General features: G+C 46.4%; 1 protein-coding gene across 4 annotated transcripts in view; it reads left to right on the plus strand.

Moving 5' to 3' along the window:
* LOC105563222 (ephrin type-A receptor 4) overlaps positions 1 to 22,038 on the plus strand; it is a 115,570-nt gene that overhangs the window by 60,376 nt on the left and 33,156 nt on the right. For all 4 annotated transcript variants that reach the window (XM_012014619.1, XM_012014621.1, XM_012014622.1 and 1 more), the window contains exon 3: positions 10,688 to 10,767. In XM_012014619.1, the coding sequence (XP_011870009.1) occupies positions 10,688 to 10,767 (80 nt within the window). The remainder of the gene's footprint in view (positions 1 to 10,687; positions 10,768 to 22,038) is intronic.

A 22,038-nucleotide genomic window follows, 5' to 3' on the forward strand; every position in this document is an offset into this window, starting at 1 on the left:
TCTCTCTCTCTCTCTCTCTCTCTCTCTCTCTCTCTCTCTCTCTCTCTCTCTCTCTCTCGTTCACTCATGAGCACATGCACGCATCGCGGCACGGGGGTCGTGAGATAAATTAAAGCCCGCTTCACGCTACGAGAGCTGCATCGTCGCTGCTGCACGTATCATCCACCGTTAATACCACTGGGAAAATTTATGAACGGATGGAGGGCGATGGTACTTATTTATTCGGATTCAGTCGGACTACGATGCGCGGAAACAAATAAATATTTCGGTGAATTGGCCTTCTCCCAACACAAATCATTGATACAACTTGGCCCCTGATTCTCTCTCTTTCTTTCTTGCTTGCTAATTATTTATTGTTCCTCTTATTTATGATAAGCTAATTTACATTCAGAAAGCTAAACTGTAGCAGGAGATTAGTTATTGTCGCATTGCAATCAATTTTTCGTTTGTTTATGTACTTAATAGCAAGAGATAAATTTTTTAATTTCGTTATTTTTATACACATTGATCGTCTAACAGTCTCGCTCTATTCGCGTTTCTTGCATGTCCGGTACTTGTGTGAATGAGAAACGATTTTTCTATCACATACGCGATTCGCATGAATCTTTAGAAGATTCATCCTAAAATGTTAATAAATGCTTCCCTCTTTTTTCTCCTCTTTTTCATACCAAAGGCGCTAAAGAACGAAAAACCGGGAAAGAAGAAAGACGGACTCGAGGAGAAAGAGCACTGGAAAGAGAGAAGGATAAGGGGGTGGGTTTGGGAAGTGCCGAGGCGGCCGACGGGAAACAAAAGAATAGGGGGCCGTACTTGAAAAGCACAATTGAAATTCAAGATCCATATGCAAACAGCGCCGTTGGCGGGAGAGGAAAAAGAAGCTGGGAGATAGGAAACGAAGAAAAGAAGGAGGAGAGGCTCTATATTGAATAATCTAACTCCCGCTCCCTTTCTCTCTCCTCTCCGTCCTACTCTCGGGACTCGAGGTTTCCCGCGATATCGAGAGAGAGCTATATTCTCTAAATAATTGATTTAACATGTGTACATACATTATACGCAAACATAATAACGCTATGTAAATGGTAATTCCACCCATGTGCGACGCTGGCTCATACGTAGCGTGGGCCGAGTCCACAACCGTGTCTACCATCGCGTCGCATACGTACCCCCTTTGCCTTCCCGCCGCCTTTCTTATGCCGCCCAGTTGGACCCAGGATAGTAGAGCCGGGGGTCTGCGGGACCCCGCAGAGACGGGAGACCGAGGGTTAAGTTACCGAGCACCTCATATTTTTTCGTCCTCCCGGGGAATCTTTCCCCCTGTCCCACCCCGCTTTACTTTTCCCCTCGCTCGCTCATCATACGAGAAGGGTAATTTCGTCTACGAATTCAGAGAGCCACTTCCGCGATCGGGGAGATTACGAAGGGGTGACGAAGCCTGACGCGATAAACGAAGCCGAGGAATAAATTCCGCGATGGAAATCGATGTCACCGTGTATCATACGTTAAGGTCCCACATGTCCGTTTGAAGTTTCTATTAACTTTTCAGGGTACGATGATTATGATACATAAGTGCTTTTTTAGTTCTTGCGTTCATCAAAGTCTGACTCTTTAAGGAAAGGAAGTACATAATTGTCAAGTGCACATTAATATCTAAGGCCAGATCAGTTACATTTTATTTCTCTCTGTAAATTATTTTCTTAAGTAGAGTCGACAAAAATATACTCAACGAAGATCTAGGAAAACTTTAACTTTAGAAATATCTATGTTCCTTCCGTAATACATTTGGTAACCTTATTTGGCTAGAGCGTCATGGGTGTGAAATCAATCAGTCAATATGTCTATATTAAACTACGCATTGATTATATCGTTTCTTTACACAATGCGGATTAGACTGGGGATCCCCATTGGGGCATATTTGAAACTCACACGAAGAATTAACAACACCCTAGCAAATGATTCGAGCTGCGATACACTGGCACTGGATGCACGTGGATGGACGGCAGCTGATCAAGGATTTTGTGTGGTGTGTGTGTGTGTGTGTGTGTGTGTGTGTGTGTGTGTGTGAGAGAGAGAGAGAGAAATAAAGAAAAGATAATTGATAGAGAAAGGAAGAGGGATTCTGACAAATTGGAAGGCTGTTAAAGCAAAGGCATGGAGGCGTTGCTCGTTGAAGCTGAAGGAAAGAGGAAGATACCTAACGGGGGAGGGAAGAGAAGCCAGGAGAAAGAGGAAGAGAGAGAATAAGTCGGGGAAAAAGACGAGCCGCGCGACACTCGTGTCACGATGGGCCCCGTAGCAGCATTTTTAGAGCCGAAATAAAGTGGAGGAACGAACGCACACCGTCTCTTGAATATCCGCTGGGCGCGCGTCGTAAGACGTAGGTGGTCTTTCTTCCTGCCGTCCTCTTTCCGTCTCATTCTCCTTCTCTCACCGTTGTTCTCATTCTCGTTCGTTTCTTCGCTCGTCCGTTCCATTCTCGCGTTCGTCTGCACCGCGCGGCTGATCTACCGAACGAGCCGAGCGAACGCATACGCCGGGCAGTTAGGTGAGCGCACATACGCCCCTTTGCCGCACGCTGGGCTTTTCGAGGCGCGGAATTGCGAAACGTGACTTCCTCGCTCGCGAAGGCCGACCGGACATCGCGGTTCTCTCGCCGCTGATCGATCGCCGTGTGTTTGTGACGCGCGCGATCCCGATTTGCAATTCAACTCGTCAACGTCGGCGCGATGGCCTACCAATGGTCTAGTGTCACGATTGTGACCAGCAATTTAGTGAGACGTGCTAAAAAAAATCTTCGATAATTAGCAAAGATATAATTTATTTAACAGAGAGAGAGAGAGAGAGAGAGAGAGAGAGAGAGAGAGAGAGAGAGAGAGAGAGAGAGAGGACCCGAGTCGAAAGTTTGACCCTATGTTGAACCTTTAATTCTATTATACAGTAGGACCTAAGACAGTAAAAGAGGTCGAACTGCAAGTACAAAATTTACTTCTATTTTAAAACTGATAGTGTCGGAAATTTCTGCTTTTGCCAATTTAGCATTAAAGTAGGTCCTTTTAAGTAGGAGCTAAAGAAAATTTTTAGAATTGAAGATTCGAGGGAGGAGTAAAAAATATAATGTCATCCAAGTAGGTTTATTGCTGGTCTTTGTAGGTGTAAAGATCAGCTAGGTAGGTGTAAATTATCCTTAAAAGTGTCGAAATAGTAATACCAAAATTTCGTCTCGCGAAAGAATTACTTAATTTTGAAATAACAATTAATCTTTTTTAAAACTTTTTAATAATTCAAGGTTTAAGAATTCGAAATAGAAAAGTGGAGACGGTCAAACGTCTCAAACGGTAGAGACGTTTTTAATACCGAAGATGACCTCATTCCGAGTCGAAACGTTCGTCACATCAATGTTTACATGTATCTGACTTTGTAATATATGTATTTATCACGTACGTCTAGAATTCGCTAGCCTTTTATCTTCTGCTTTTAATTTTTGTAATTACTTACTCGTGAAACATATAACTGTTTCCTTAATTTTCGCGTCATGTTTTATTCGAAAGCTCACTGCAGCTTCATCTACTTGGGTAGCTTCGCGTAGCTATTTTTTAATGTTTCGCTACGTTCCATCGTTGAAATCACGCGGGATACAGTAACAGTCAAAGTCGATCGAGCGGTACAATGGAATAGACCGACCATTTCAACCGGATATTTCGTTAAACCCTAAGAATCGTAGAGCGAAGATCGAGGCGAGATACGAAGTGGCCTCGCCCGACGCTCCGACGTACAAAATGCAAATCGCCCGGGATAAAGATGGAATCTGGATAACGGTATCAAAATCTGGAATACTTCCTCGATGCGCGAGCACGATGGGAAACGCGAGGGACGGCGAGCGTAACGTCGCCCGTTCGCGTTTACGTGTCCGTACCGATCTTGATGAAACCGGCGGCGGTCTCGCTCCGCTCCGCGAAGCTGAGTAAGAGAGAACGAGAGAAGATCCTGGAAGCTGCGCGCACACACGAAATCTCCGTTGCCGCTCGTGAGAGCCGGGCATTAGCGGGAACCGACACCGCGGGTGGGTTTCGGTGAATGATAACCGCGGAACGGTAACGATATTATATCGTCGTGAGATCAGGCCGGCTGATCTCGTACGCGCATATGTGCGTGCCGTGCCGTGCCGTGCGTGCGCGTGCGGAAGACGAAATCGTAATCTTAATCGTCCTCGTGATGGGCAACAGGTTCTCTCGCGCTCGCGATTCAATCGCGCGTCTCTTTGGCTGTACAAGGGGTCGGCCCCCCTTTCCTCTCCCCCTGTATACGAGAGCCGTACGGAAAGAACAGGCCCGTTACGTCACTCATCCATCTCCTTCTTCGCGGCGACCTCGGCTATTGATTTATCGTCGCGAGAAAGCATACGATTTCTTCCGTCGTAGGGAAGGGCGCGCGCGCTCGCGAGTCGCTCTCTGATTAGAGGTATGCATTGTGCACCGATCGACGGCTGATGGACAGAAGGAGAAAGAGACAGAACGGTGTCGCCTTACGCAAGCTAGATTGGAAGCCACGGGAGATAAGCTGACCAGCCGACGTCGGTGACCGAGCCGATCACTCAGGGTCGACAGATCCCCGAAGGTTCGGACTTGGGAGACGAGAGAGAGGAGATCTCGGACCTCGATTCTCTCTCGCGGTGTCTCTTTTGGCTCGTTAACCGCTGACGCGATCGTTCGGACCGAAGCATTTATATGTCAGAGACGTAATTTCGGTATTTCTTCAATATAGGACTTTCGAATCTTGATATATAAATTACCTGAGCTCACAATTGCGAAAGGTTTGGGACAGTAAAATAACGCACCACCTTCTTGAAAGGTTGATAAACTTGGTGTATATTTAATTTTCTCTCTTTCACAATGACAATTAATTTTCCGCGATCGAAGGAAGATCTATTATACCTGGCTATCGTGCAGAATCTCCTCTATAATCTTGCCGAATGTTTGCGCCTGTCGATTACGTCGGTTTCGCTGTCACAGATCATGCGAACAGCTTAAAGTCTGACGCTACCTAATTGCCGCACCTAATCGAAGTTAAACCGTTCAATAGTGGATGTGCATCCGTGACGTGGTTTCGGCAAATGTGACATAGGTATATCGTGACGAATCGCGTTAAAACGCGGCCGATCCCAAATCGACTCGAAAACACGTGCACGAAGGAAAGTACATCGTACGTCGGATTCCATATAGGAAATGCCAGTGGTGGTAAGTAGCCAAGGCTTGGTTGAGCTATGGCGTTCAGTCGTTGGCCAAGAATCTATCAGCCAATGCTGGTCCATCACTGGCAATTAATGGGCCAATAATGTTTCCAGTACTTCGTCGGGAGTGCATAAATCAGTACTGAGTGAGTACTGGGCCAATGTTCGTTCCAATTGTGGTAATTAGTCGACAATAGTATTGGACCGGAGTTATCATCCACGGTTGCACCAGTATTGTTTCGGTAGGGTTACCAGTACTGTGCCAGTACAGAAACTGTGGAAAACAGTAGGTACTGGCTTAGTACTGGCCCTCTCATAAAATCCTACATGGGATACGGCGCGCTGTACTTATATACCACTTGAGCGGAGAACATTTAAACGGGGACTCCTTTCGCGCGCCGATCGATAAGATCAGATTCCTCTCTCGTTTGAATAATATGAAAAATCGAGATGGATAGATAAATGGAGGGAATAAGAGGGACTGCTGGGATACGTACTGGGTGGATTCGGGAATGGGGAAGGGGGGAACAGAGCGCACAGAGGGTGGCGGAACAAGGGCTCGCGAGGGAAGCGGGGAGGCAGAGGGGTCGAAGACGCACCATCGGTGGAGTGAGTTAGAGCCGGCGGGCAACGCTATGCATACCGTCACACCCTGCGACACGCTCCAAATTTGAAATTTAAATTCGGTACCTCTCGCGGGACCACGTTGTACACCGGTTACACACGCACACACGTACTTACACACACGTAGGTGGATGGATGCACACTCACGGAGGAAGATCTATGCACGTCGCGAGCGTGCATACAGGGCGCCCCAAAATTATTTTAGACGCTCTCTGTGCTGACAATCCCGTCTAATTAAAAATCGCTTATTGTTAGCATTGAAAAGTAACAAGTATCGGAAATCGTTGCGAAAGCAGTTGCGGTCGAAACAGATTGTGAAATTTCATTTCACGCTTGGTTTCAAAGATTTCTGATAACGGGACATTTTTTCCAAAGCTGTTAACCCTCGAGATACAGGTTGTGTAAAAAAATGTAGGAATTGTAGCGCGTCGTCTAAGCTCTCTGTGGAGAAAAGGTCGCGTTGAAATTTCATGTAGAATATACTATAATTGTCAAATTGTCCCCTTTTGGGACACCCTGTGGAACGGGCTAAGCGACGGCAAATCAGAATGTTCGCGAGAACAGGATGGAGCAAAAGGCAGGAAGGATGTATCGTCGTTTTCACGACGACCAACCTGCCCGTTAAGTCGTTTCCGCTCGTCGGTAAACACACGCGGGAATAGTAATTCAAGACAGGGACCGTGTCCTTTCACCTCCCATCTGCCCTCCACTCTGCTTTCCTCCCACGACTGGTGAAGTTGTCTCGAGTCGTGTATGATTGTCTTGTCTGCTTGTCGCTGTCGATCGCGTCGAATTCGGGCGAAGGGAACGCTCTTTCAGGATGAGCTTGTTTTCTCGGATGTCAGCCGGAAATCGGAGCGTGGCTCTTTCACTTTGCATTGTATAGCTACCGTTAGACCTCGTTGCTTTCGAAAGGGGTAACAGTGCAACGCAGCGAGGAGAGTCTCCAGAACCAATCAGGGACTCGGTCATGAATCTTTTCCTCTAGCGTGAACTCGTGAATTCATTGACGAACATTGAATTCTTCAATGAAATGTTTCATTTTTCACGAGTTCACGATAGGGGAAAAAATTCATGATCGAGCCTCAGATGTGTGTAGGAAAGTTTTAAGAATAATTTACACCTATTGAGAGCTGATCTATACGCCTACATAGACCAGCAATAATGATATTTTTAATGATATTATATTTTTTTACTCCTCCCTCGAATCTTTAATTCTAAAATTTACTTTGGCTCCTACTTTAAAAGGACCTACTTTAATGCTAAATTGGCAAAAGCAGAAATTCCGACACTATCAGTTGTAAAGTAGGAGTAAATTTTGTACTTGCAGTTCGACCTCTTTTACTGTCTCAGGTCCTACTGTATAATAGAATTAAAGGTTCAACATAGGGCCAAAATTTCGACTCGGTTATTCATAAACTTTAATAATTCCAATTTCAACGCGCCGTTTATTGGTCGCTTTCCGTAGGCTCTACATTCTAAAATTTTTTATCAATAGAAAGTTATCCAATATACGATAGACTATACTTAAACGTCCGCAACGCGTACGTTTCACGTTCAGTGACCGCAGAACGTCCTGCAAAATAACGGTTACTGGCATTGCCCGCGAGATTATCGGCGTCGCGACACCGTCTTTTCTTCCTGTTCGCTTGGCAAGCTTTTACCGAACGTACGTAATCGCATTTTCCTCGGTTATGAACCAAGTCACGAGAGAGAAAGAGGGAGCGGCGTCCACAATTTTTTTTCGTTCCCGCGCGTTCTCTCTCTCTCTCTCTCGTCCCCGCCGCTCCTCTTCTCGGCATTCCACGACGACACACGCCGCGAGTGGCTCGCGTCGTACGACACGTGTCCGACGGACGAAGGCGCATAATGCACGTGTTGCACGCACGATACGTAGCGGCTGCACCGACATGTGACGACCGCCGCCGTCGCGTCATCTCGCATCGGCGGGCGGCCTGCACTTTCTCTTTTCGCGTCGATGATCGCGCATCGTAGATGCGGCCGATCAGCATAGGATCTTTACACCGCACCGTTATCTTCACCCCGTGATGCCACGCGCTTGTGGCGAGGTAACTCCGAGATCAGCGTCAGTCGGACAAAGTCCTGACACTTGTGCTAGCCCTAACAATAAGACGAATTTTCAAAGGGTGAGAGTCGAAGTGTGCGAATCAAGAAGTAGTAAAAACCGCGTGTCGCAGCAAAAGTCACAGCGAGAGGAAATATGATGATATTTGCGTAACGAATACAAAATATACAGAACGTTCTTCCGTACTTTTTAACAAAAATTTAGATTAATTTTGTTCTCTCTCTCTCTCTCTCTCTCTCTCTCTCTCTTTCTTTCTCCCCATTCTCTAAATAAAGTTTTGTATTCAATTTTTAGTACCATAAAATTGATTTCAAATCGACCGTTGCAATTGATCGTGGATAAAAGGAAGTGCAACCTTTATAGCCTTTTAAACGAGGAGGAAAATGGCCAGCGCTTGCGGTTCCTTTAATAGCCGCTATAGTGATACGATTGAATAGTTGCTAAAACGTCATGACAGTCGATTGAAATTGTTGCCAGAGTCATGCTCGTCGAAATTATAACGGAGTACTTTAGCATCTCTTCCCGCGGTCATCTATGCCCATAGCTATAGTTATCTTATCCCGGTATTACCCTACACAGCTGGTACAGCGATATAGCTGGTACGCGTATAGATTGGAAATGGCTCGGAGTAAACTCGATAGTTTCTATACGGAGACATATCCGTTTCTTACGTGGCCCAAGTTCATTCGTGTCACTACGTAATGCCAGATCGATCCGAGGGCTTTGTCGTGCCATAATTCGTTCTTACGTCTCTTCGAGAAATAGACATCATCTATGACGTAACACCCGAGAGGGGCGGAAGCGGCGCTGTTTAAGATGTAAATTTGAAGAAACGCGATTATGAAACCGCGAATCCATGTCGGATATTCGTCGAGTAAATCTCGCCGGCGTCGGGGAATAATCCCCGAGGTCAATCTGCTAAGGCTTTCCGCGAAGTTTATTAGGAACGATAGAGACGATATAGAAGGAGCCGAGCTCTCTCTCGGATCTTAACCCGTGAATTCGGTTGCGCGAAGGCGCGCGTGCCTATATATCCTATAAGTTCTTCACGAGAGCACTCGAATTAGATCGGCACGCTGCAGCGCAAACTCCACTCCTGCGAGATACTCTTCACAATGGAATGGCTTAGAGGGCAACTGATCCGGCAGCTTAAAATGGAGTATCCCTTCGCGATACTAATGCCCGCCGTTATCAAACTCCCGCGCATTCGAAAATATACACGTATATTCCCGTGAAGCGGTCGTGCAATACGCTCCTTCATTTAGATGGAAGATAAAAATTGCTACAGAGGGAAGGTTTTATTTTGCAATTTAGGTTGGAATCGCCTAAAAATTTGTTTAGGTCCCTGTTGGACCGGGACCTCGTCCCAGATTAATCCCAAAGTTACATTCGGCACAATTTTATTTTTTATTTTTTTTTTTTTTTTTTGAGCACGCGACCTGTCGCTCACACTCTGCTTCGCATCGGTTTGGATGCAGCGAGATAATTGCAGTTCGCGCGAGTGCCTCTGTCGAAACGATCGGTGGCGGGATGGGAGATCGATAGGTGAGGAGAGATAGAGAAGCGTGCGAGGGGAGGAAAAGGGTCGAAAAAAAATGGGACAAATAAAAAATGGATTTTACAGCACGCAGTTTCCACCTTTGAGATTCCATTCGACATCGACGGCGCGGGTATGTTCTCATTCCTGTCGCGCTCTGACCTAAGACTGCAAAGGCCCGATATCTAGATAGAAACTCTATAAGGACAATCGTTGCTAGAAGCTGGCTAGGTAGATAATTTAGTGCGATATGGGTTTGGATATCGCGAAATGAAGGGAAACGAGGAAGAGAATGGACTGACTGTAAAGAGGAGGGAGGCGGAGAAAGGGCACGAGAACGGAACGGTGAAAAGGAGATGCAGGAAGGAAGGACGAGCGGGCTGTCAAGATTGAAGAGAGAGAAGGACGCTGGAGGTACAAAGAACGCGAAACGAAAGGAAGAGAGACGAATGGGCGAAGGAGGAAAGAGGAATGCGCCGGGCGCGTGGATGAGAGGTGAAGAGAGGAAGAACGAATCGACGAAAGGGAGAGAGAGGAGAATCGAGGGTTGGTGGCGGCCCAGACCCGGTCGATACGACCACTACCACCAACATCACCACCGCCACTTCTACCACGACGAGCGCGATGCAGGACAGAGCGCGGAACTTGGTTCCTGCGCGAATGCATGCACCGATACATAGTGGGATCTTCCCGTTTCTTTTTTCTGACCTTACGTGCCCCTCTCTTTCTCGCTTCCTCTCCCTCCCGTTCTTCATCTCCCGATATTTTTTCACCCCTCGCGCTCTCGACGATCCGCCATTTTGGGAGGGGACGTCTCCCCCCCTTCAGTGGGTCGATTTCCTCACGATGACTTTGGCACGTACTTACTATCTTCCTTAAGATGAGCCCAGACAAGTCTGGCCGTAGTTTTAATTTCGTAGCGCGCTCTGTTGTAATATAACATTGAGACGTGTAATTAGATCTGGTGGACGCTGTGCGATTGTATGAAATAAGGCAGTTGAAGAAGTCGCATTGCGAGAGTAGGTGAAAGTACAAAAGAACTTGGGGAATTCTGTAAAGTTAGTCATCGTCGCTCTTCATAAGATACATTTTGTTGTCCCGCAACGAAGGGTGGGGAAACGATAAAAACACAAATGAGATGGCGATTTATTTGTTATTATATTACAAGTTGCTCGATGACGCGCATACTCACATTGCGTTTTCTTTGTGATTGCAGTTGTTCTCTTGGACACGACGACGGAAGAGAAACTCGACTGGACGAGATACCCGTTCGGGCCTCAAGCTAACACTCCTGGCGTAAGTACACCGAAATTTCCATCGCACCGGTCGCACGCCGACGTGCATAGAAGGCATCAGGCATCAGGCTTGTTCTTAAAACGGCGAGAAAACTTTTTCTTCTCTTCGATACGAAGAATAATTGTAACCTTCGAAAGCATCGGGAATACGAAAGTAAGATCGGCGGATTCGCCCCTCCTCGATGGAGGGACGAAACAATTTCTTAAATATCGCGAATTTCCATGGAAATATTCGACGTGCCGGCAGCAACACGGGGAAATTCCCGTCGACATAGGAATTCCGCTCGCTCGCTCGCGCGCACGCCCGGCATCCTTTTCCGCGCGGCCAAAGGGAAATATTAAAAATGTCTCAAACATAAATTAATACTCCCTCGGGAGGTCGTTGCACGCGATTCAGCGGCCCACTCTTTCTCTCCTCCGGCGATCGTAACAAAGGGACGCTTAGATAGAAAAAAATTCCAGGACTTCCCGACATTTTCTTCTCTCTGTATTTTTTATTCTCCCCTCGCGAGGAGCGAGGAGAAATCTTTTGGAACTCGACCGGCCGGGTGCCGGTGGTACCAGAAGCACTTTATAGTCTCGGTACGCGCGCGGCACATACGTGGGCTCCCGCTGGCCGATGCGCTCTCTCGGCGCCATGTTTGTTTTTCAGTTGTTAAGCGCGCAGCGGGCCGCCAGACAGGTTTAAATCAGCCTCCACCTCTCTCCGTTTCTCCTCTTCTTCCTCCTCTTTCTCTCCCTCTGCCGATTCTCTCTCCTCCAGCACCACCCCGCCTTCTCCCGTCCCCTTTCGCGCTCCACGGCCGTATGCACCACTCGGCCCGTGAGTCAGTCCGACCGGGTAACAAATTGCTTTTTGTTTGAACGGACAAATTAGTGATACGGCCGCGCCGGCACGGCGGAGGTGCCGGCCGAAAAGACAGACGGTGGAAGGGAAAAGGAGGAACGCGCGGTGTTTATTTAAACATCGTGGGCACCGTGAGTGCAGTTTCGCGCACGGGGGACATCCTCCTCCGCGACTCTACGTGGGTGTCGGCCGGATATCTCGTGTTCGAAGCTTCGGCTCGATCGCGACGATAAACGGGCGGCTACGATTTTTCTGCCGATTCGTCCGGCTCGTTAGACATCTCGAAGCTTATTGTCATTTTCATTATAGCCCACTATTGTTTCCGCCATTGTTCCGTATTTTTCTATCCCTGTGCTAATCTTTGCCCGACGCTCCGGTAACATTTGCACAGGATATCGTTGTTTGACGGATACAACAATCTCTTTTTAAGCGGATTAATACTTTGCTGTCACCGAGAAGCCACTGCTGTAAGCTTTGTGTCCTTTATTTGTGTTTGCTCAATCATCAAAAATCCTCCTCTTTTTGCCCTCGATCGTGAAACGATCGAGCACGATGGCACACGCGTGCTCGTCCTCCTTTTTTTTCCCTCTCCTTTCCCTCGCAACGTCGATCGTTAGTGTCGCAGCGCTAATCGGCCAGCGTAACGCTCTGTTTGAAAAGGTTCTTTGAGGCTGCTGTTGATTTTTCTGGGCGCTAAACGTTCGACGCGCCTCTCACCGGACGAAACCGACCGGAGAGAGATGGCTACGCCGGTGGACCACGCACGGCAGCCTGATCTCTTTTTTCCTCAGGAATGACCCAAAAAAAAGAACGCTCTCGCTGCACGCTCCGTTCTCCGTGAACCACTCGAGTTCACTTTGCACCTCCCGTTCCATTTCGGCCGTCGGAAGTGCTATGTCCAAATACGCGTTTTCTCTCCCTTTCTTTCATGGACTCTCGCGCGCACGTGCTCCTCGTAAAACCGACCGCGATATTAGTTACACCTACGGGCCTTTAAAGTTCCTCCCAAAGCCCAAAGGTGTGTTCTCGGCGCTAAGTGTTAGTGTCCGTACGATTCTCGTCGCCTATTGACACTGCGGACGTCTTCCTCACATTGGGCAAATAAAACTCGAGCGTGGCACGACCGTTTAACGTTAAAACGCGCGTTAATAATACGAGCCGCGGTCCCAAATCGATTTTTCAAACATTCCGTCTGTCCGAATTCTGCTTATCGGCAATCTCCCTCGTTCAATCCTGACGTGTCTCCCGCACGGAATTCCACGTCTCGCACGTTCCGCAGATCGATCGGACGAACGACAAGATTTGTCCATTGCCCGACGGTCGCAGATGACGAAAAACGATGTTCGATTTTCCCGGGTCGAGAGATTCACGTGGCCCTCCTCCGCTGTACTCGACGAGGAACGCGTCAACGTACGCGCGAACTAAAGTGGGGAATCCTCTTAGGCTAGTCACCAGACTGATCCGCTTTCCCGTGCGATCCTCTCCGAAGGAAGTCGCGTCGCCCGAAAGCAAGATTGATAAAAACGAGAATTTTCTCACGGCTCGCTCTAATCAGTTTTCTCGGATAGGGATTAGCGCGCCTCTCACGCACGCCATTACCTTCGATCATGCGTGACAGGAAATTTATTTCTGGAGGATGAATAATTTTCTCCCGGGAAGATTCAAGTTCCTCAATTAGCCGCCCCGCTTATTCAAAACTCGCCGAACAAAAATGCAACGTTCTCACGCGACGACGAGCGGAGTAGAGTGCGAAATTACTTGCAATTGAATATACTCTGCTTTTTTAATAAATGTATCGATCGTTTAAGAGACATTCAGACAGCTGCGTAATTAAGCGCGAGGATCAAAGGATTACTTACGTTTCAATCGTAGGGGAATAAAAAAGAGAATCGCGACATACTTTGTGGATCTCTTCCGTCGTTTTCATCACTTTCATTCGGTCGGCATTAATATCCCGAACGCGATAAGTACGCTCCCTTATAACTGATAGCGGGGCGGTTATTAATATACAAGTAAACGGAATTAGCTCCGACTATTTGTACAAGCCGACAGAGGGAGGACAAGGCTCGGAGCGAAAAGATGCTTTGATGCTGTCGGCGAGGGTCAAAACTCGCATAAAGGGCCGAAGATACGCCGTGCTCTATCGCCGAATTACGTATTCTATCTCGATGCCCTCCCGACCACGACGACTTTTGGATGAAAGATGCGGGGAAACGTACCGCTGGAATTAATTAAGCGTCCCTCTCGCTGACCCCGTAGCTTACTTCGCGTCGATTTAAATTCTGTCCCAGGCTTTTAACTTCATTTTTCGTACGAACCAGAGGGAAAGGGAATTTTTTAGTGTCTGTAAAATTTGGACTTTTTAGAAAATCATATTAAATATTATATTCGAGAGAACATTAAACTTTCACTCGCTAGTTTGCTTCCGTCGCAATCAATAATTCTACAACCACATAAGTACGGCCGCAACAATCAATAATGGGCCTTCGTTTCTTCAGGTAGACGCATAAATAAATAAGAATGATAACCCGTTCTGAGGATAGCTCGAAGCACAGCCGAAACGTACGAATTGTACTTTATGGATGCTAATTAAGTACTGCATATAAAGTTGACGAGGCGCGAAAGTTGAATAACCGCGTTTTGACTCTCGAAGCCCCGCTTTTTGCTATTCGTTGATTTAAATATTATTCCCCTTAATCCTGGAAAAGTACATAAAACTTATCGAATTTGCCATATCGAAATATCGATAAGTAGGATCCTAAGAAAAATAGAGCGGAGGAAGAAATCGCGGGAAAGTTCCCGTTGAAATTCCGAGCCACTTAGGAAAGACTAACGACGGCGCTCTTTGATTTCGTTCTCGCCACTTTACTCGAAGCTAATTTCCATGCTTAAGAAGTCGTAATCCGATCATGACCGTCGAAATGAAGAAGTTTTCGCTCACCCTTTGAGAATATCGACTTGCACTTGGCTGAAATTCGATAAAGTCGCGCGACTCGCGAGAATTCAACGGATGGAGAAACATTCTCCGGTCTGGCTGTTTCCATAGCGAGCGGCGCGTTTCGATATCTTTCCGATATTTCCGCGGGGGGTCAATCGTCGAGTCGGATTTCTACCAGTAACGACTCTCTGAAATCGGATAGATTTTCGTCTCGCCCGTTTCGTCGAAATTTATTCTATGAATAGGAAAACGGGACGCGATGCGATCGCGCGCGCGCGCGCGCTCGCGCTCGCGTTTAATGGGAAGGCGAGAAACACAGAGGCCATTGGTCCATTGAGAGTAACGGTCTCTTCCTTCCACGAGCGTCCGTCGATCGTAGTCGAAGGCGAATGCTGCTGGCTCTCCGCCGGGGGATCTTGCCGTTCTTTTTGTCCAAAAAAATTTATCGTCATCCTATTGCGAGTGGAACTCGTTTCCTACGCCACGATCGATTGCAAGAAATAGAAGGAAGGTAAGAGAGAAAGAGAGAAGGAGAGCTCCCCCCCCGTTTAGAAAGTCTAATAAACAAGAATGGAACAAATTTAGGGAGATACTGTTTGTACTTATGTGCGTAATGTCTCATTAGAAGTAAATTATTATAGACCCGAAGGCGTACAAGAATATCGTCGAAGGATTCCCGAGGACGGGGACAAAATCCGCTGGTAATAGCTCTCAGATAGGTGCGCCGAGAGATTTATCTTCTCGAAGATAGAAACGGCCGATAGTCTTAATTCCAGACTTAATTTCCGACAATCTTCAGGTCGATCGATTGTAATTCGGAAATTCTCAAAGCCTTCGATCTCGCGATCGGGAAAAACGTGCTGCGAGGCACAGAATTTGCGCCTGAAATGCCATTGTCCGCAGTTTTCGCATCGTCGAATTGCAGCTTGCAATTGCAGAGATTTGTTATGTAAGGGGTGCGATCTCTGCGAACGAACGAGTTGACCGAACCGCGCAACGTTACTTCCATAATGCAATAATAATGACGGCGGTGCCCCGACACTCGATGAACAGCAATCCGCCTTCATCCGAAGTGTATTCGGTAACTCGCCTGCCGAAAAAAGAACGCATCTCCTCGGCATCTCGCTTCCGTTGGATGCCCACGGTACCCGAGTTTATTTTGCAGCTGATGAAACGTGGCTGATCGCGGTCGCGGAGTTCCGACGAAAAGACCTGCCCGCCACGGTTCGCACGTGGCACTCCGGCCTCTATCTGACCGTTTCATCTTCCGCTTCCTTCATCTTCATCCATCCTCGTCTTTCACCCCTTCTCGTCGTCTCCCTCTCCGGTAGCCGCGTCTCCTCCCGTTCTTCTTTTATCTCTCCTCTTACCGCCTCTTGTACCACCGGATCCCCCTTCTCATCGTCTCCCTCTCTCTCTCTCTCTCTCTCTCTCTCTCTCTCTTTCTCACCGTCGCTCCGGCTATTTAACCGCGCCCGTATCTGCATCTAAATGCGCTCCCCGAATGCGAAATTCACATGGTGATATGTGACTCGGGTAACCGTGTCTTCTTCAGGAACTCGAGCGCTCAGAAAATCGCCTTCGCAGAACGCGACGCGACGCCCGCGAGAACGTAATCGTTGTCAATGAGAGAATATAACGTACGCGCAACACGATTTTGCGAAACTCCGAAGCGACTAGATTTTCCAATATTCCTCGAGCACAACGTAGCACGTTTTGACTCCACCAACATCGATGGGACAGACATTAGAACGTGTACACGCGCGTCGGTGTTTTATATGCTTGTAAGCAACTAAATGTATGCGGTAAGAACGAACGCAAGCACATCGAAACGCGTGTGCGAGTCGACGCAGCTGCGAGCATTCCATCGAATCGAGCGGCAATAATAAATATCGGGTTACTTTTCGGGCCATACCTGGAATAAACTAACTGACTATTAGAGCTAAATATTTATTAGCTAGATAAGTACACCTGATTTATTTCCCCCGCGGCCCAGGCTGCTTGTGAAAGCCCATCAACCACGCCCCGCGTCGACATCATGACCCGTCTACGACTATTTAAAAAAACATCTTCATCTCCTGCCGGTGGCCCGCGATTCACCGGGGAGATTAACTGTACGCGGGATTGATTATTTAAAACCGTCTTATCGGTGACGCTACCCGTTCGGATTCCTAAGCCTTTTCGCCCAACCGCTTCTTCCTTCACTGCTCGCCTATATCTGATCGTGATTAGAAAGGCAACGGAGTTCTCCTCTGTCGTTCATCGTCGAATCCTGCGAGCCGTAATTTAAGACACACTTGTCGCACGTATCTCCCTCTTACTCCTTAGATCGTGTATACCCTGTGTTTCGCAGCGTGAAACGCACATACGACCTCGCCAATCGGGACTCTCGATTTCGCGCTAACGCAATCGCATTTCCGTTTCTTCCGAGTAGACGTGTCTCAACGTGTCTCCCCCTCACCGCGATTTATCGTCTCGTGTCGTGCTATCTCGCGAATGATAACGAAGAAATCGGTCGATAAAGCCACGCGCGTTCGATAGGATCGTATTTCTGACGCTGTACTTGAAGAGTGGAGAGAAGAGCCTGCGCCACAAGATTGAAACTTTATTTACGGCGTTCACCATTTCGAGAACTATGCGAGCATGTCAGATGATAACTCTCGATTACAGCATTGTATTTAAGCGTCGAACGTATTTGTCTCTACTGGTATTATTCCTATTCCTAATGCTAGTTAATCGAAGTTTTCAGTTTTTGTAATTTTTTTTATATTTGATAATTTTATGTAACACCTTTTATAGTTCTTTGATCTTAGTCTCACTGAAGATGACCCGAAAATGGGTCGAAACGTTTGAAAGGTCGTTTAATAAATTGAATACGAAGACGGAGAGACCAAGACTACGTTTCCACCGAGGGTCAGAGTCGGGCTAGAGTCGGGTCAGAATCGGGTTGGGGTGAGCGTTTTTGCGGTGGAAACACCTAACCCCAACCCGATTCTGACCCGACTCTAGCCCGACTCTGACCCTCGGTGGAAACGTAGTCCAATATGGTTACCACGTGTCTAATTAGGATTGGCACAACCCAAATAAGTATAGTAATATTTGGGACAGCTATATCTGCGGTTGTCATAAGGTATGATAAGTAGTGGAGACAACATATACGCGTTTTGTGCAGCGAACTTAGTGAATGCTGCAACACAAAACAATGTAGATGCCCCTACTATCAATTTTAACTCTTTTTGCCTAAGCCGGTCTTCCCGTGAAGTTTCACATCAGATATTTTCGCACGAATACCTGCGTTTGGCCCTCTTCCCCCCACCAAAATGGCAACTTTATCTCGTATTATTTCATGTTAGCCTCGAGCACGTTCGATCAGTTTTGCAAAATTCCCGTGTACCTCATTTTTTATTGTTAAATATCACCGAGATCTATAACGCTGATCGCCGTGGTGTTTATGCGCCTGCGGAACGTTACGCGTGCATCAATACGACGTAATGTGAAAGGAGAAATATGTCCCTGGTACTTAAAGCGATCGCCTCACGTACACACGCTCACGTTTAACGGCGAGGTATCGAACGCGCGAATAACGCGCGGGAAATAGTAAAACTCGTTCTCACGGAAACGTGTCGGCAAGTTCTCGAATTGCAAAACGGCCGCGCACCGCCTCGTAAAGTGTCACTAGGGCCGCGCGCATCGGGACCACCCCGTATAATCAAGCAGCCTCTTTTGCATGCAGGCGAAGCTCACGCAAACGAACGAAAAGTATCGATTACAGATTTCTCATCGAGTCTCCGCGGCACAGAAACAAGTCGCCTGCACTCTTTAATTGCGCCACTCGGCGGCACATTTTCTGAAAGTCGTGGTACAATGACAGAGTTATTATTTCTCAAGTAGAATTTTTTTTCTTTTCAAGACTATTTCGAAACCGCCACTCGCAGAATTATTTTAAAATATTTAATTTCAGAAGCGTGCAATTGTCACTTTTGAAGTTAGCAGACGGAGAGTTTGGAACTGGTCATTTTTAGAACGAAGAAGTTGAAGGCGAAATTATTTGTAGCATTCGGTAGGCTCGCATCTATATTTTATATAGGACTGTAGTTGACTTATGCTGAGAGAAATTTATTAAGACAAATTGCAGATATAAGTAATGCGATTTATTTATGAGGAATTAAGGTCAGGCTGCCATATAGTTAAACGAGATGTATATGGTCTGCGTGTAATTTGATAAGATAAAGAGCGAGAACCATAAAATTTCATATCCAGTGAACATGAACTGCATCATAAAAGGCAGATTTATTTTTGTCTGCGCTCCCTCCCTTCCTCACTCTTTCTTTCTATTCCTCTTATTGCCCACTCGTCAGATAGTTTGAGAAAATTTGCCTCCATTCATTTATCACGCAACGTAAAACCATTAAGTTGAATTGACGCACGAGTCGTAAAGCTGAGTTTCTTTGCGAAACGATCGTTAAGCATTTCTGGATTAATTATTAAGAACCCGATGAGTCGTATTCACGTTTACGTGAACTTCTCGCGCATATCTGCAAGGAGAGAATTTTTTTCTTCAAAATCCTGAAAATTACGTAATCGTGGGACAACGTGGCATTTCGAAGAATTTTATGGGAGTCCTTTGAAATTTTACCATACATTTTACTAGTAATTATAGTAAGTACACATGTTCCTAGTAGAATGTGTGGTACAATTTCAAAAAGCTCTCATAAAATTCTTCAAAATGCCACGTTGTCCTACGATTACACGATTTTCAGAGGTTGAATTTTAAGAGGAAACTTTTTCCGTGTAACAAAAAGATCCGTCCATTATTTCAAAAGTTAACCGTAGCAGTTTCTAATACGGGCACCTGGTTAAAGTACACCCCGCCCGTACGAAAAGAAGAAAATAATCGTTCGATGTGAACCTAATTAGAGGAAATCGGTCCAAGTACAAAGGATGGTACGATGCGATGCACGTAATAAACTTCACGTGCACATGACTTCTCAGAGCCAGACGCGTTTTTCATGTTCGTTAAATCCTGCGTACTAATTATACGGAAGCCAATCCAATTATTTGCCTCGGTCGGTTACTACGGGGTCTCTCATTCTCGGCGATCGAGAGCTATTTATCCGGGGCCGTGCAGAAAATCGCGAGTCTTCGGGAATTCGCCTCGTAAATTTTTTCGTGCGCGCACGCGAAACAACGGGATCGAGCGCTCTTCTGGACGTTAAGTAAAGAACGGCATCGACGAATTCGCTTTAATGTAGTAAAAAAAAATGTCGTTATGTTCAAACTGCTAATATATACGGGAAGTAATTTATTTGAATCGTTATTTATTAAAAGATACATGTATTCGGTGGCAAAGTAAGAAAACCAGGTCTTTTCTTCGACATCTGACTCAATCACTAGACGCTATTTCGATCGCTGTGTTTGAAAGGATCAAACACGTGGAACGAAAAGCGTACACTGAGAAACATTTTCATCGGGTAAACCAATTAAATAGTGTTTCCGATGGTTAATTCTTCCGATTACATTTTCCGATGAAATTATGGATACATCCGATGAAATGCAGTTACCGATGAAATTTGATTGAAAAAACCGATCACATTTTTCATCGGATATATCCGTTTGTTATTATGTAATTGGATTATCCGATTATACAGGGTGTCCCAGGAAGAAAGGTCAATATTCTGGTAGGTGATAGTATCGGTCATCTTAAGCAAAAATATTCATATGAATGTATGTCCCATTCCCCACTGTTTCCGAGACAGAGCTATTTGAAAGTTTCAAAATTACCGACAAGAAAAAAAATACCATCTACTATTTCTAATATTTATTGCTCAAGTGATACATTCTTTACGAATCATAATAAATTTTCAAAAATTCCACCGTTAACAATGCATTTTTCTAGTATCAAACGTACAGCATATCTGCATATTCGACATTTGTGAATATTTGCGAGGCATTTTGAACATTTCTACAATGTTATACGCAGACGTTTATGAGGTCGGATAAAGGGTGAAGTGTACAGGAAAAAAGTAAATACACGAGACATTCAAGTGGCTCTATCTCGAAAACAGTGGTGAATAGGACACATATTCATATGAACATTTTTGCTTAAAATGACCGACCCTATCACCTCCCAGAATATTGACCTTTCCTCCTGGGACACCCTGTATTTGATCGGACATTCTTCTCAGTGTACGGTGCGAAATTTTGTTTTCCGTGCATACCGTTCTGCCCTTGCGAAAATACGTATCTGGTACATGTTTTCTGCCATTGAGTATGTAACGGACGTCCCGATAACACGAGCGATTCGCTGGTAACGTTTAACGGAGACGGAATTCCTGCGTCACCGTGTCGAACGGTCAGGAAATCTCCGGAATTCCGTTTTCGCTTTCGTCGCCGCTCTTTTCTCTTCCCACCCCGACCTCTCGGAGGTGACCTCGCGCGCGGAACGAAATTAATGCTAATCCCTTGAAATTAATCCCACGGGCCGAATGATTGAATGGAGGTTGGATTATTCTGGTACGCGCCATCGGTCACACGAGTCGCGCGGCGCGGCGAGCCGTTTCCACGGGATTAATCACCCCCGGTGCGCTTCTTTTCCTATCCGGTCGTGGGGCTTTTTTCCGCATTTTATGACCTCGCGGGTGGATTACTATCGACTTTTTCGAAAGCGCGCCGCCGTGCGCTTTGACAAATAATGCACGATTTTTCCGACCTGCCGCCCGCGGGGCCTTTCACGAGGTGGTTCTTTTTTTTTCGGAGTTTCGCCGGAGCTGACAAATGTCAATCGACACCGTTGACTTTTTTTTATAACGCGAGATTATGGCAGCTTGGGCTCGGATGTGACGCCGTGATAATTTGAGCGTCAGTGTCAATGCGGCAGAATGAAATCTTCCCCGGGGATAAAAAATAGATTCTTGCTGAAAGAAGTGTAAAAATTGCGGCGCAATTTTATTATGCAAAGGCCGCGACGTTTGTCGAAATTAATTCAGGAGAGGTGAGAATGAGAGTGATCTTATGCAGAGAACTGCAAAATTATTTTCCTACCGTCTGTAATCTTTTTATCGCGCTTTCCAACTTCGGTATTAATTTAGTTTTGTTTCATTGGATTACATTACGCGACGTAATCTAATAAATAAAATGATAAAATATCGCAAGTCGCGTTACGTAGACATTTAAAATAACGCGACGATGGGAGTTACATTAATAAATCGCGCGAGCCTCGTAATTTCGATGCCCGATAATCGGCCTTTGTTCCCCTAACGGCAGATCGTCTTATCTGCTAAACCGTGGGGATGACTCGGGTGATTCACATCGACAAACGCGCAAGCTCCTCGCGGTGTTATCTATTTATTGATAGTGACATTGACCCGCGCGATGATCGTCATCGCGCTCGCTCGTCGGATCATCGCCGCCGATCTCGCCGGCATCTGGATGACCGATCTCTCCGAGCCGCCCCCTCTCTCGCGCGCCGGGTGACTATGCAGGTTAAA

Source organism: Vollenhovia emeryi, unplaced genomic scaffold (genome assembly GCF_000949405.1).
Source record: "Vollenhovia emeryi isolate VEMERY1.0 unplaced genomic scaffold, V.emery_V1.0 DF939179.1, whole genome shotgun sequence".
Taxonomy (NCBI): Eukaryota; Metazoa; Arthropoda; class Insecta; order Hymenoptera; family Formicidae; genus Vollenhovia; species Vollenhovia emeryi.